At 43.1% G+C, this 14,371-nt stretch overlaps 1 protein-coding gene across 1 annotated transcript in view; it reads right to left on the minus strand.

Moving 5' to 3' along the window:
* Positions 1-14,371, minus strand: part of CCDC27 (coiled-coil domain containing 27) — a 295,166-nt gene that overhangs the window by 163,477 nt on the left and 117,318 nt on the right. The window contains exon 5 of the mRNA XM_078640960.1: positions 4,363-4,512. Within this exon, the coding sequence (XP_078497086.1) occupies positions 4,363-4,512 (150 nt within the window). The remainder of the gene's footprint in view (positions 1-4,362; positions 4,513-14,371) is intronic.

Here is a 14,371-nt window from a genome sequence, read left to right on the forward strand (position 1 = left end):
TATTTTGTACCTTAACATTTGACATATAATTCAATATGTTTAGGCAACATTGGCTTGAATTAGGAAAACTGGGTAACAAAACTGAGAGTTGTTTCAAACAGGGACACCAAAATATTTCTTGCCCAGGGTCCCCAAAATCCTATATTTGAAAGTGAATGTGTCCAAAGAAAGCCATTGTAAATACGGAGTAGTGGGCCCTCAAGTGGGGGATACTATTATCTTACTGGTTCTGTCAATATTGACTGGGAGATCAGTATAGTATACCTTTTAGCTAGATTTAAATAGACAGAAGGCATTTCCTCAGCTACCTCGGGCAAATCTAAGCTCAGAAATATCTGAAACTGTGTGGATGCCCATACCCAGGATGAGAAAGACAGGCTTCTGGCAGCCAACTGGAAACCTCTATTTGTTGTATCAAGTGTACTCCTGGCAGAGAGTCTTGTGTTTATCTAATCACTAACAAAAAAGTGAAAAGCTTTTTGTTACTAGGGAAAGGCAACATTGAAAAAAACACCATACAAGGGGCGCACCTTAGACACACAGACCTTCATCCTGCCTGCTATGTCAAAATCCAGGGTCTGGATAACCTGGTTGGTGACAGGCAGGAAATGGGAGTTTGTGCATGCATGGGGCGCTCACACATGGAGGCTTCCAGAATCCATCCAAAGTAGCTGCATTCTTTTTAGAAAATCTTTTCTGGTTTTGTCTGCCAGAACATTACTTTGAACTAGTGTAATGACATAATCATGCAAGACAATATCAGGCTATTATTTTGGTCTGTGCTTTTGAAGACTACACTGTCTCTGAAGAGGTACAGAGTTCACAGGCACGATCGTGACATTCTGTAGGCCTCCTCTATCTCCTCGTTATTTTGCACTACTTCTCTAAAACTGACCCATGGTAACAGCTACTGTAATTTGTGCACATGCTATATTTTTAATCCTGTTAGTACGCTACATGCATGATTAATACAATGGTTTACTACTGGAATATTCAATTGTAAACATTGTAAAGAAAAAATATCTGACCAGAATATTGGGAAGGTAAGTATTTATTGGTTGGCATAGGTGTACTACATTTAATTCTGTCAATAGGAACATTGAAGCAGATTTCTGCTCTATGTGTGTCCCAATGTACCCCGCCCTTTGTTTTGTCTATACGCAATTCCCCTTTTTCTTACTTTTACAGGTACAATATGACCTCGCTAACAAAGGAACAGGTTTAAGATATCCCTATTTCCTATCACAATTTTGCAAGAGCACTTTTGTAAATATTTTAACTATTTTCCTCACTTTATTCACTTTGAGGTCCTGATGAATGCCCGTAAGTCCTAACTGAAGGCTGTCGAGGCAGAAACATGTCGACCATTTTTTAACTCACAATTCTCATTCTTTAGATACTCTGAGTGCATCCGTTACTCATAATCAGTGCCATACTATGCACTAGTCCAGAGTTTACCAGTCCCGAATACAGAAATAATAAAACGAATATCTGACTTTTGGGATTTTTTGTTATTGCCCTCAATTTTTTCATTTTTTATTCACTGGCTCACTACTGTATCAACCTTGGGTAAGAACCTCCTGGTGGAGGCTGCATAACCACACTGACCTAATGATTATGCACACACGTGATTAAAAGCGGAAAATCAAGATATACCGCTAGATTTACCACCATACCCATCACGTGCATGAGGGTCTTTTATTTGGGACACCCCACGCTCCTCCTGCATACCAAAGGTTGTGCAGGACAAGTGATCCTTCCCCACTTGATTAGTATAATAGGAACATTAGGCAGGTTTACTACACTTAATTCCACCTATATGATAATGTATGTAGGTTTACTTTACTTGATTCCATCTACATGAACATTTATGTAGGTTTACTACCCTTAATTCCACCTATGTTGACGTTGACCATATACCTCTTCATGTTACATACATGTGGACTTCTGATTAGTAAATATACTTAGCCAAGGCTGAAGACTTTGCTGATGTAATTCATTGTTTAGAAACTTACAATGGTAAATTGCTTAAATTCAGGAAAAGGGAGCATTTTAAGCTCTTAGGCATTCAATGTGTTTTCTGCACCAGGAATGACTCAGCACGGCGTTCCAAGCCATCTTGTTGCACCAAACTGCGCCATTAGAAAAGTGCAGTAATGCATCATATTTACAGCAATACGGCGCATCCCTGTGCTTTCTTCTGTGCTGGTGCACAATTGGCTGCCTAGCGCCAAAGCAGGCACCCTTGCACCATGGTGCAAGGGTGCCCCTGTTGCAGAGATGATTGTTTCTCTGCAGGAAGGTCTCCCAATAAGTGATGGCATTTTCCTCCTTCTATTTGTGCTGCAGAATGCACATTATCAGGTTTACAAAAGCTTGTAAATCTGGTAATGCGTCAGAATCAGTGGGTGTTGCGAGGGAACTCCCACAGCAACACTCATAGAATGACCCTTTCACGCAGAGTAATGCGTAAAAGGGGGCCATATTTACAAGACTATGAAAAGTCATGCAGGATGGCTTTGCGTGGGCTTGAAAAGATGATTCAGCATTGTGTGCCACCAAAGCACCACAAAAAGTGATGCTCTGGTGGCGCAGGGGCCTTGTAAATATGCCCCTGTGTTTTTTTACAGTATTTTACATTAATCTCTAGTCACCAATGCTGGATGCAATGATCCCTTGCTTGCTAGCCTGTTTCACAAAATATAGGGAGATATAAGGTGCTATATGGTGTCATTTTAAAGGTAACATCAAATTACTTAAACTCCTAACATTTATTTTCGTGTCTGGCCTTGAAAAAAGTTTCCTGCCAACCTTGTGTAAAAAAAAAAAGTCAAAAACATACATACATATATAGCTACCCAGAGGGGCTTTTGGTAAGCTCTTTTCACCCTTTGATCTGTTACAGTGTCATTCACATTTTGCTTCTGGTCAAAACAGAATACATCATGGGTCAGTGAGTCCGTCCACTTCAGCCACTAGGGCCCCGATTTACAAAGCCCTTGCATTGCCACAGCCTCACAAAAGGAGACACAAGGTGACACAAGCCAAAGCAAGGGCTTAATTAAAATTCACTAACCACGCAAAGCCAACTTGAATGGCTCAGCAAGGTTTAGTAAATCGAGAGTAACGTAATTTAGCTGAAATCGTTGATTTGCTTTACTCTGCATGGGTTCCATGCGTAAAAAAGGGGGCGTTACCATGCATCCACCCATGGATTTTGGATCATTCCCTGACTTACCAAGGGTAGAAAACCTGGGAATGTATCAAAATGTTATGCCGTCCCAAAAGAGGTGTAACGAGGAGAAATGTTTATTTCTCCAAAATATTTCCTCTTTCTATGTGTGTTGTATTCTGCAGAACACATAGAAATAGGAAAATACCTCTGAGGATTGTTTTTGTGCAGGGAGGTACCTGTCTCTAACACAGGCATCCTTGCACCATGGTGCAAGTGTACCTGCATTGGTGCTGGACAGTACTCAGTGCACAAGATCAGAGAGAGAAGTAATGAGCCATATCTTTCTATTTGATGCAGGGCAGCTACTTTTCTTGCTGTGCTGTTCTGTGTCAAATGTTTGTAAATCTGGGACGGGGTCTCTTGCACTGTGAGTGGTAGCATTTTTGACTGATCAAGTGCACATCCCCCGAAAAAGAAGTGCTAGATCTGGTGAGCCAATAATTTAGTTTGGTAATGCATTTTCCCAATATTTTATTTGGACAATGCGTTTTTTTCTTCAGTTTTCATAATTTCTATTTTTTAGTCATCCTTGTGTGTTTTTAGGAGATACAATAATTCTGAGACAACTGTACCCTTTCTTTGCACTGGTAATAATAATTTTTCTGTGACGTGCATTAAAACGAAGAATGTTATCGATCGCTTTTCTAACGTACACCTGCCTCCTAAGACGCACCCGTACTTTCAAGACTACATGTAACTATCAATTTTAATAAAAAATGTCCTCGCAAGCACATGGCTTTAATGGGGGCATGCTTTCTTTTTTCATTTTATTTTTGTGTCATATGCTTGGAATGAAGGAAACATACTTTAACCATCAAACCAGCTTAACAAGACCAGGCCTATTCGCTTTGGTAAAGGTTGTTTCAGTATGTGAGGAGCACTTCACACGGCAAATTTCCATTTAGTATCCAGTGCTGTAATATCTCTCACTTTCCTGATCAACACATGCAACCGGTTTTCATGTAAGTCACTCAGTTTCAGGTCAAGCCCTTTTTTCAAGGACTATATGTCCTGAGAACTTCAGTGGTCTTGTTTATCACCCAGGACTGATGTCACATTGATGCTCACTGAAGTCAAATATTTCTGTAGCCCGCCGCATTGTACAGTGCGTGAGATTCTCTTCTTACCTGTGCCACCTGAATCTGGTCGGTGGATGTCTGAGGCGGATGGAAGGTCGACCTGGGTTCCATTTTCCAAATTGATGATAGATCCATAGCAGGCGTTGCTCCATCGATTGATGGTTAAATGTAACTCTGAGGTAGCTGCTGATCTGCTATCTAAGAGTATGTAAAGAGAGGAGCAGCAAAATGTGTCAGCACATGTCCTTGTGTACGTTGAAAAGAGAAATAATAACTTCGAACAGAAGCACATAAGTATTTAAGTTAAATTCTTTAGTGATCTGATATTGTCTGTAAATTACACTCAATACGTAGTATTTCTGAAAATAATTTTATGTAGAAAAACTTATTTGCACATTTTCCTGAATCAGTATAATATAGCTGAAACCAAAGTTAGAAGTATGGCTAGAACTGACTTGCCATTTTCACATGGTTTTGTTCTGTATTTTTAGCTGCATATAGTGCTGTGAGTCAGCCTCCCGAAGCAATGTGTATCCTTTCCATCTCATTGCATAAGGCTGGTAGCCTTAGCCTAGCTTGGTATGAGCACGGAAGTATCCTTCTAACTATGGCTTCGTGATGGTGGGGTTTGGTTGCGGCAGGTATGTTGTAAATGCCAGCAGGAGATTGGATAGATAGCCGTCCCTGCCTGCCACGGCTACCTATGGATGACCATAGTTCATAATGGTTGCCATGCTAGCATGGAGAACATAGGCAGCTCATAAGCTCTTCTCCCAGGCCCAAATGACACAATAAGTAATTACAATAAACACTAAAGCAATGCCCTCTACCATCCTCCTAACAATATACGCAAGGACAAGAAGGTAACCTTGTTCAACACTCCTGCCACAACGGAATCAGCGAAGGCAGCAGCTGGGCCTCATAAAACCCATATAAACAACACAATAGCCTCCTTGTCCTATTCCATTAGCTCAAGGAGTTAACACAAATGTATTTAAAAGTCCCTAGTAAAGTGCACTACATGTGCCCAGGCCCTGTAAATTAATTGCGACTAGTGGCCCTGCAGCACTGATTGTGACACCCACTCAAGTAATCCTTTAACCATGACTCAGGCCAGTCATTGCAGAGCCTGTGAGTGAGGTTAAAACTGCCATACCGACCTGGTAAGTTAACCTTCTTGCCAGGCCCAAATCGTCCTTTTTTAGGTCTCGGCTAGAAGCGCGCAAAATGCGTTCTCACCAGAGAACTATAGTCGTCGGCTCAGCCGACAACGAGTGGAGACAAGAGCTGGCCACGCGTGCAGCATCGTCAATGGGAGAGGGAGAGACAAGAGCTGGCCACGCGCGTCAGTCTCGGAGCTGCCGATGTGCACGCTAACACCGACGGCGTCTCCGCCGCGTGCCACAGCCCCATGATGAAGGTGACGTCAGTGAACGCTCACCGTCTCCAGCGGCTGCTGCGCGCAGGCCCGGCTGGCGGCCGCTGCTCCTGGACTGCCGGCCCTCGCTGGACTTCCTGTGCTCCAGCGCCCGCGGATCGCTGAATGTCAACTTGACGGAGTAAGTAGCGCAGCCCCTTTCTGCCCCCTCAAGCAGGCAGCGGCACCCTCACCTACCCTCACTCCCGTACTGCTTGTTTTTTACTCCCTGGAGGCGCCTCGCAGGAAGATGAGATAGCTTTTCATGCAGGTTTGGACAGGAGGGATGAACCAAAGGCTTTTGTTTGTGAGATGATAGCTGAGAGATGGTGTAAGGGCATCTGGCAATATACCTTCATATCATATATATTTTTTGTGTAACTGTTGGTTTCCCTAGTGTTTGATGTGTATTACAAACAACCTTCGTGAGAAAATTCTACACTGTGAGTTGCAGTGTTTAGCATGTTTACAAAAGCGACATTCATATTCAGTAAACAATTCCATTTTAAGTTCAGTTTTATTTATTTCAGAAGGGCTCTCAAAAGCGCCCAACCCCCTGTCTCAAGCAATGCAACAAAAGTGACTTTTTATCCCTCAACACTATGGTTGAACCAGGAAACTGCAACACATAATTATTAAATTATGCTTCAATAGCTCCCACTTCACAATTGGTTCCCGTGGGAGGGGCATAAAATACACACAATACCGACCCACCACCACCTAATCACAGGGACGAGTCGGAGTCTACTTTTATATTCTTTCCGAGGCCTATCTGACCCACTTATAGCACAAACTCAGGTTGGGGCAGTAAGTGCAACTATAAATGTTTTTGTATTGTGAAAGGTTGGTATGCTCCCTTTCAACCTCTGAAAACAGTAACACCTCTTCCCTACGCTCTGGGCTACAGGACATAGCGAAGTGGATGCACTCTAAAAAACTAAAATTAAATGGTGACAAAACGGAACTACTAATTTTCGGAGAACGAAAAGAGCTCTGGGGACAAACACACTGGCCCACAGAAATGGGTCCCCCGCCAATAGCAGTTCCTTCGGCTAGAAATCTAGGAATACTGATTGATGACAAACTGACGATGCGTGATCACGTAGCCAAAACAGCGTCAGCCTGCTTCGCCATTTTAAAATGGCTAAAGAAAATCCTATGGCAACTTCCTGAAGGCGCACAAAGAACTGTAGTACAGGCCTTGATTGGCTCAAGGCTGGATTATGGGAACATTCTTCTACTTGGTTCCAATAGAGAGACCCTACGACGGCTACAGATTGTCCAAAATGCAGCAGTGAGGGTGCTTCTAAATCTACCAAGTAGGGCGCATATCTCTGAACATTTACGCGTTTTACATTGGCTCAAAATGGCCAACAGAACCAAGTTTAAAGCGTTATGCTATATGTTTAAGATAAACACCCGAGAAGCCCCAGCGTACCTATGTAAGCTGGTTCAGAAATACATCCCAGCCCGTAATCTTAGATCAACACATTTGGCGAAATGTGTTGTTCCGAGATTTAAACGAGCACGAATGGGCGGACGCTCCTTCGGATATCTGGCACCAGCTTTATGGAATTCGATTCCACTAAAACTACGACTGGAACCTAACTATATAACATTCCGAAAAGGTATCAAGGCATGGCTCTTCGACCAAAATTAAGATTCTTAGTCCAATTCACCTGGTTTATGTTACAATCCAAGGCGCCGAGAAACCCTCTGGGTAGCTGCTGCGCCATACAAATGGAATAAATAAATAAATAAATAAATAAATGCTGAGCGAGACACAAATAACTAGAACAACATGGGCAAGTTGTACTTAATTTGTGCCTGTGGTTGCCATTGGTGGGCACTACCCTCGTATTCAAGGAGGATTTATTTTTCAGCATCATATTTTGACGTTGAGCACTAGAGACAAAAACAAACAAGCATTTACAATGCACTGGTCTCGGCATTATTAAAGGTAGAGCTATTGGCATTGCTCATGACATTTTTAAAAAAAACATAAATAAATGGTATTGTCATTTACAATGGCAATAGGTGAGCATTAGAGAGTAGGCGAGAGTATTTGCGGACACAGAGCCGCACACACACATACAGACAGAGCCGCGCACACACACACAGACAGAGCCACGCACACACACACAGACAGAGCCACGCACACACACACAGACAGAGCCATGTACACACAAACAGACAGAGCCGCGTACACACAGACAGACAGAGCCACGCACACACACACAGACAGAGCCGTCTGTGTGTGTGTGCGTGGCTCTGTCTGTGTGTGTGGCTCTGTGTCCGGGAATACTCTCCACTACTGTCTAATGCTCACCTATTGCCATTGTAAATGACAATACCATTTATTTATGTTTTTAAAAAAAAGAAAATGAAAAAAAATGTCATGAGCAATGCCAATAGCTCTACCTTTAATAATGCCGAGACCATTGCATTGCAAATGCTTGTAATATATATGTCATCCCTGTAGGTAGGCCCTACAGTCCAAGTGCAGGGTGTAGCGTCCTTAAAAGTAGGAAATGCACTTTTAAGGTTTACATGTCCTGGTAGTGAATAACTCTCAAATTCGTTTTTCACTCCTGCAAGGCCTGTCTCTCCCACAGGTCAACATTGAGATTACTTAGAAGTGCAATTTTCAGCTGGGATGAGATGGGACACCCAAATTCCGAAAATGCCACTTTTACAAACTTGCAATTAGAAGTAATGGGGTAACTCAGTAACCCTCAGAACCTGGGTAAGGAAACTAAACAACAACAATGGTTCTGTTGGGGATCACAATTAAATTGAAAAATGTATTGAATACAAAAATAAAACAATATATCCAATGAAGGATATATGTGGAAACACACACTGACCACAATAGTTATAAAGGTAAATCTTTTAGTATAAACCTTGCAGCGAGTAAATTCACAATTCTTTGAATAGCTGTCCAAAACAAACAAAACACATGGACTCGGTATACATTGAGTGAATAGGTCGTGACTGGGGACAGAGTGCTGTAAACAATTAAACGGAGTGCCAAAATAATCATACATATAGACGAAACTTTACATCATGAGTGTCCACTTTAGAATACAATTGTCTCAAATGGATAAATTATTTCTTTGCTTTGTTGAGACTCTGTGTGGATGGATACATAAACAGAACGTCGACGTTTCGACCCTAGATAAATGCGCTGAACCAGAGTACGGTTTCAACCACAACCACAGCAGAACCATGGCGAAATCAGGACGAGACGCCAAATGTACCTTGGGTAAACACCACCCAGGCAGCCAATCCTAGTGAAACAAATCCACCTGCTGGAGAAAATGCTGCGCAACAAGTAATAACAAACATGAAAGACCCCATTCTGAACATTTCAGACTACACCTTGAATACAGCTGAACATGATATCCTGGCTAAGGGTCTATCTTTTATACCAACTGCTCCCCCAAACTCTTTCAACATCAAGTTGGAGCTACAACAGTTCTTCAGGAAAATTCGTCTGAAGTACTTCTTTGCAAAAAGGGATGAATACATCAGAAAGCCAGCAGCCACGGGTTTCCGTCCTCCTTCCACCTTCAACCCTGCTGCGCATCTCATGAATGTAAAAAAAATCCTAGCATATGAAAAAATAGTGATGACGGAAGTTATGAACCTGCTACATAACACCAAATACATCAAACACAACATTACGAAAGATGAGAGTCTAGCACTGCAAACACTTAAAGACAATAAATCTATTGTGATAAAGACTGCGGACAAGGGTGGAGCAGTTGTATTCCAGAACACGGAAGATTACATAGCGGAGATTAAACAACAACTCAACTGTCAAAACAGCTATACCCGCACACCACGAGACCCCACACAGGATATAACCAAACTAATCAAAGAACTCACCAAACAAGGTCTAGAAGAAGAACTTCTTTCGGAACCCAAATTTAAATTCTTGAACAATGATGCCCCCAGGATTCCGACAATCTACACTATCCCTAAAGTCCATAAAAACTTACAAAAACCACCAGGAAGACCGATAGTCTCTGGCTGCGGCTCCATTTTGGAACCGATTAACCAATATCTGGACAGCTTCCTACAGCCTTTTGTATGAGAAACAAGATCATTCATACGTGACACTATGCACACTATCCAAATTCTAGAGGATCAGCCATTTAACAAATCAACACAATTTTTTGTCACACTCGACGTGTGCTCATTATATACCAGCATACCACAAGAGGAAGCAATCACTGTTATCAGGAAGGTCTTAGACACTCGTCCTTCACCCCATTGGATCCCCACAGAATTTTTGGTCCAATTGCTAACCATCGCCATGACAACAAATGACTTTATCTTCCAAGACATGTTTTTCTACCAATGCAAAGGAGTCGCCATGGGTGCCGGATTTGCTCCTAGTCTGGCAAATTTGTTCATGGACAACTTTGGAAATCAATATATATACTCAGACCAGAATCCATATATTGACATCATAACCACTTGGAATCGATATATTGATGACATTGTGATGCTCTTTACGGGCCCAGAAGACACACTCAAGCTTTTCCTATCATGGTTAAATGCACGCTCCAGAGACATTCAGTTCACGATGGTACACAGTAACAAGTCCATTCCATTTCTAGACCTTACTCTGGAAGTACAGGAAGAAAGAATTGTGATGAACCTATACAAGAAACCTACAGATCGGAATATGCTCTTACATTATGACTCGCACCACCCCAGGAACCTTAAGGATAACCTGCCCTACGGGCAAATCTTGCGTGTGCGTAGGAATTGCACACGAAGAAAATATTACATCCAATAAACTGATTTACTCATTTTCAAATTGAGAGAAAGGGGATATCCAAAGGGGCTCTTCAATAGAGCCAGGAAAAGAGCCTGGTACAGACCATGTGAGACCTTACTAGAAGTACAACAAAAAAAAACGAAAAATTGACAAACGAAATAAACAAAATCATCAAAAAATACTAGAATCTGGTGGGGCCAGAAATTGGAATGCCAGAGGTTCCCATGTTCTCATTCAAGCGGGCCAAAAATGTCAAAGACTACGTAGTTTCTTCATTTCTGGAATCAGCACCTGCACCTGACACCAGATCTCAATTAGGTCTACCACCCATCACTGGACACCAAAGGCAGCTGCAAAGCGTGCAAATACGTAACAACTGGGGAAACTTTCACACACCGAGGTAAAACATACACACTCACCCAATTCACGAACTGGAATAGTCAAAAGGTAATCTATGCGATAAGATGCCCATGCCTATTGAGCTACATAGGCCAGACGACTCAAAAAGTACAGAACAGAATTCTGCAACACCAGAGTAGAATAAAATGCAAGGTGCAAGGAGCACCCCTAGTGGAACACTACTCTGCAATGGGACACACTCATGAACAACTTGAATGGTGGGTATCTGAAAAGGTGATTCCACACCAAAGAGGTGGCAATACAGCAAACCAACTTAACTTCAAGGAATGCCGCTGGATACATACCATCGAGTCAGTGACCCATGGCCTCATTGAACAGGAGGAAACCTATGTACAGATGAGCAGACTCTAGCCTATATCCATACAGGGTTCCTGGAACCAAGCACCCTCTTTACACATCCCATAGTTATACACCTGAGTTTACCTGTCCTCCTCCATATAACACTCCTTATATGTGGAGCTACGAATGCAAAGTTTTACCAGGGCACTTACGGCAAATATAGCCTGAGGTAACATCATACTGTTTTAAGATAACATCACATTGCTTTGTAACTATGTAACTCTACTTAGGAGTCTCTATAAAATTGTTGCCTATCGGACATTGTTTTGACAAAATAGCCTACACTATATGTACTGTGCTTCTCTTGTGCCAGTAACATGAGTCATAAATTCAACTGTTTTTTCACTTAGTATGGAAAATCATAATTACTGACATTCTATGACTGTATATTGTACATAATGTATAATGAAACAATTGTCCAAAATGTATACAATTTCTGTAAGAAACTGTTGAAGATTGTTTAGACTTCTCGCTCCATTCACGAGCGTTCGAAACACTGCTCCCCCCGCTTATAACATTTAAGTACATCCTTTCCAGAATAATTCAGTCTGCCCGATCTCTATCGATCACTCTGCAGTCAGCTCCCTTCCACACACACGACCTGACACGTACACCGGGGGCGGCGCAGGTCATATAGAGAGCACACGTAGGCTCTGGTTATCAGTTATCGATAAGTACAGACGGATTAAGACGTCCTCGCTGTTTTGCTAGTAAGTTTTGCCCACAACGCTTGCCTCCACACACCGACCCTCAGGGTTAGCCTTCACCCCGCGGGTTTGGGAATTATCAGTAGCAAGTCCGGGGCGGTTTTACTTGGTATGTGCCACTCGAACACTAATCGTATGTTGCCCGTAGCATTTTTTGTACGACTATCCCTCGTACTGGATACCGGCTGGTATCTTTACTCGGCAACTCCACACAAACGTAGTTTTCACGGCACGTTTCCCGCCTTACGCCACTGAGCTGATTTATGCTTTTACGGTAGTTAAGTATCGGTAGTTAAATATCGTTGTTTTTTATAAATTCCTTTCGGGTAAGCCACGATGAGTTATCTGCATGGGAAGCTCGCAAATTTTACGCACAGTATCGGCATGCACATGCTCCCATTTTTTCCCATAATGCTCCCGCACCACCATGTAAATGCCTGCTCTGACTCCACTATTTTAAGCATATCGAGGAATTGGACATTGTGAAGCGCATGCGTCCACTTCAGTTAGTTTGATTGTGACGTGTAGGGTTCACTGTACATAAGCAATTCACCCTAGCTCACATCTAGCTTTCTGGGACCACCACCTTTTAGAATAGCGCTGAAATTAATAATGTGAATATGAAGTATTGCATGATACACACCATCAAGCCTTCACCCATTCGTGCAGCCCCGGTTTCACGTAACCATGGGCTGACATTGGACTCCCTTACTCATTTTCAGGTGATCGCCAAAGCGGCACCCCTTCTCCCGATCTTCCCACCGGCTGGTGCTGAAGATTGCGTACAAAGAAACACGGTGTGCTCAGTCCCTACTACAGTTGAAAATAGGGTATACAGCACCTTTCCCAGCAGAGGCCTGAGTTTTGACTTGCTTGTTTTATAGAAATACTTTTGCCATACATGACCATGGAGTTTGTCGGCTGACACTCTCCACCCTCACGTTGAAGGACCTGTCGGAAGAAATACTTACCTCTAATAAGGTGAGCCCAATTGGGTACTCGTGCCCTAATTGTTTTACCACTAACACACATCAAGCTTTGACCTTACCCCCCTACATTTTACAATCACAGGCTGTCCTACCTTCCTCCTTCTTTTAGTCCTGATGAAGACCCGCCACAGATGCACACAAATAATAATTACTTTACCTTTATAATTACTTTTAGAAACTTGGCATTTTCTTACTGTAACCATTTTGTGCCTTCTGCCTATCTCTGAATATGCGTGTGGGGTGGGTGGCACCTAGCTTTGTGCATTCCCTTTAGACAGCCACACACAAAGGGAGCTTAGGTGTGACTGATGGGCCATTCATATCTTGATGGGCCACCCTGGGCAGGATGGGAGGGCGGGGCTAATGCTTCCTGGCTTACTGAAAGGTTGTGTTTTGTCCCCACACAAATGGTTGCATAACCCCCTGTAGTGAGACTAGAGCCATGGCAGGAAAACAAGGAACGTGTGCACTTCAAAGGCATCTATTTTAAGTCTCCCCCACTTTAAAGGCCCAACTGGTTTTAAGAACTGGACCTCTGACTCTACCAACTCAGAACACTCCTGGAAATGAAGCCATTCTACCAGGAAGAAGGACTGCTAAGCTGTTGGAGGGGCTGCACTTTGCTGAACTTCTTTGTTGTGTTGGCCTATTGCCTGCTGCCCTCTTGCCTGGGAGTGAGTAGGACTAGACTTGCATCTCTACATCCCAGAACTTAAGTATCTCCAAGGGGTTGTTGGCTTGCCTCCTGTTTTCTGAAGTCTCAGGGATATCAAAGACATCTCTCTTCAACCTGTAAACAGCACCTGGACAATTGAACTAGCCTTAGCCTCATTGGGATCGCGACCGCCCTGGGGGAAGACACCGCCTCTCTCCAATCCTCATCTTCCAGCTCAAAGCCATCCTCATTCCATTGATCTTTAAGTCGAACCAATGGGTCCACCGTATGGTTAATCAGCTTTGTGTAAATCAGGGAGATAGACTTAATAGGGAGGTGACCATCCAACACTCAATCCTACAACGGGGAGGCCTCTGGAAGCTCGGTCCCCAGGGGAATCCTTGCCACCAATAACGTAATCTTTCACTCTCCCATAACTGGTGCCTGTCTTCAAACGTCAGAATTCCATCCTTTCCCCACATATCTTTGACCTGAGATATCCTGATAAGATCCCATCTATCAAACCCCTTCGATTTCCACAGACTACCGTGGGCCTCTGAACTCCATAGCGTGGTGGCAAGCGTAATCTTATTATCCCATTTGAGGTGCAGATTAGCTGAGTGCCACACTTGAACTGCATGGGCTGCCGGTCCCACCAAGAGGGGCCGCTTCTTTCTAGCATACAGGGCCCTCGTATAATCTCCACCAGGTAGCTGGCCCCTGTCCATCGCATATCCA

The sequence above is a fragment of the Lissotriton helveticus genome, chromosome 5_1, assembly GCF_964261635.1.
Source record: "Lissotriton helveticus chromosome 5_1, aLisHel1.1, whole genome shotgun sequence".
Taxonomy (NCBI): Eukaryota; Metazoa; Chordata; class Amphibia; order Caudata; family Salamandridae; genus Lissotriton; species Lissotriton helveticus.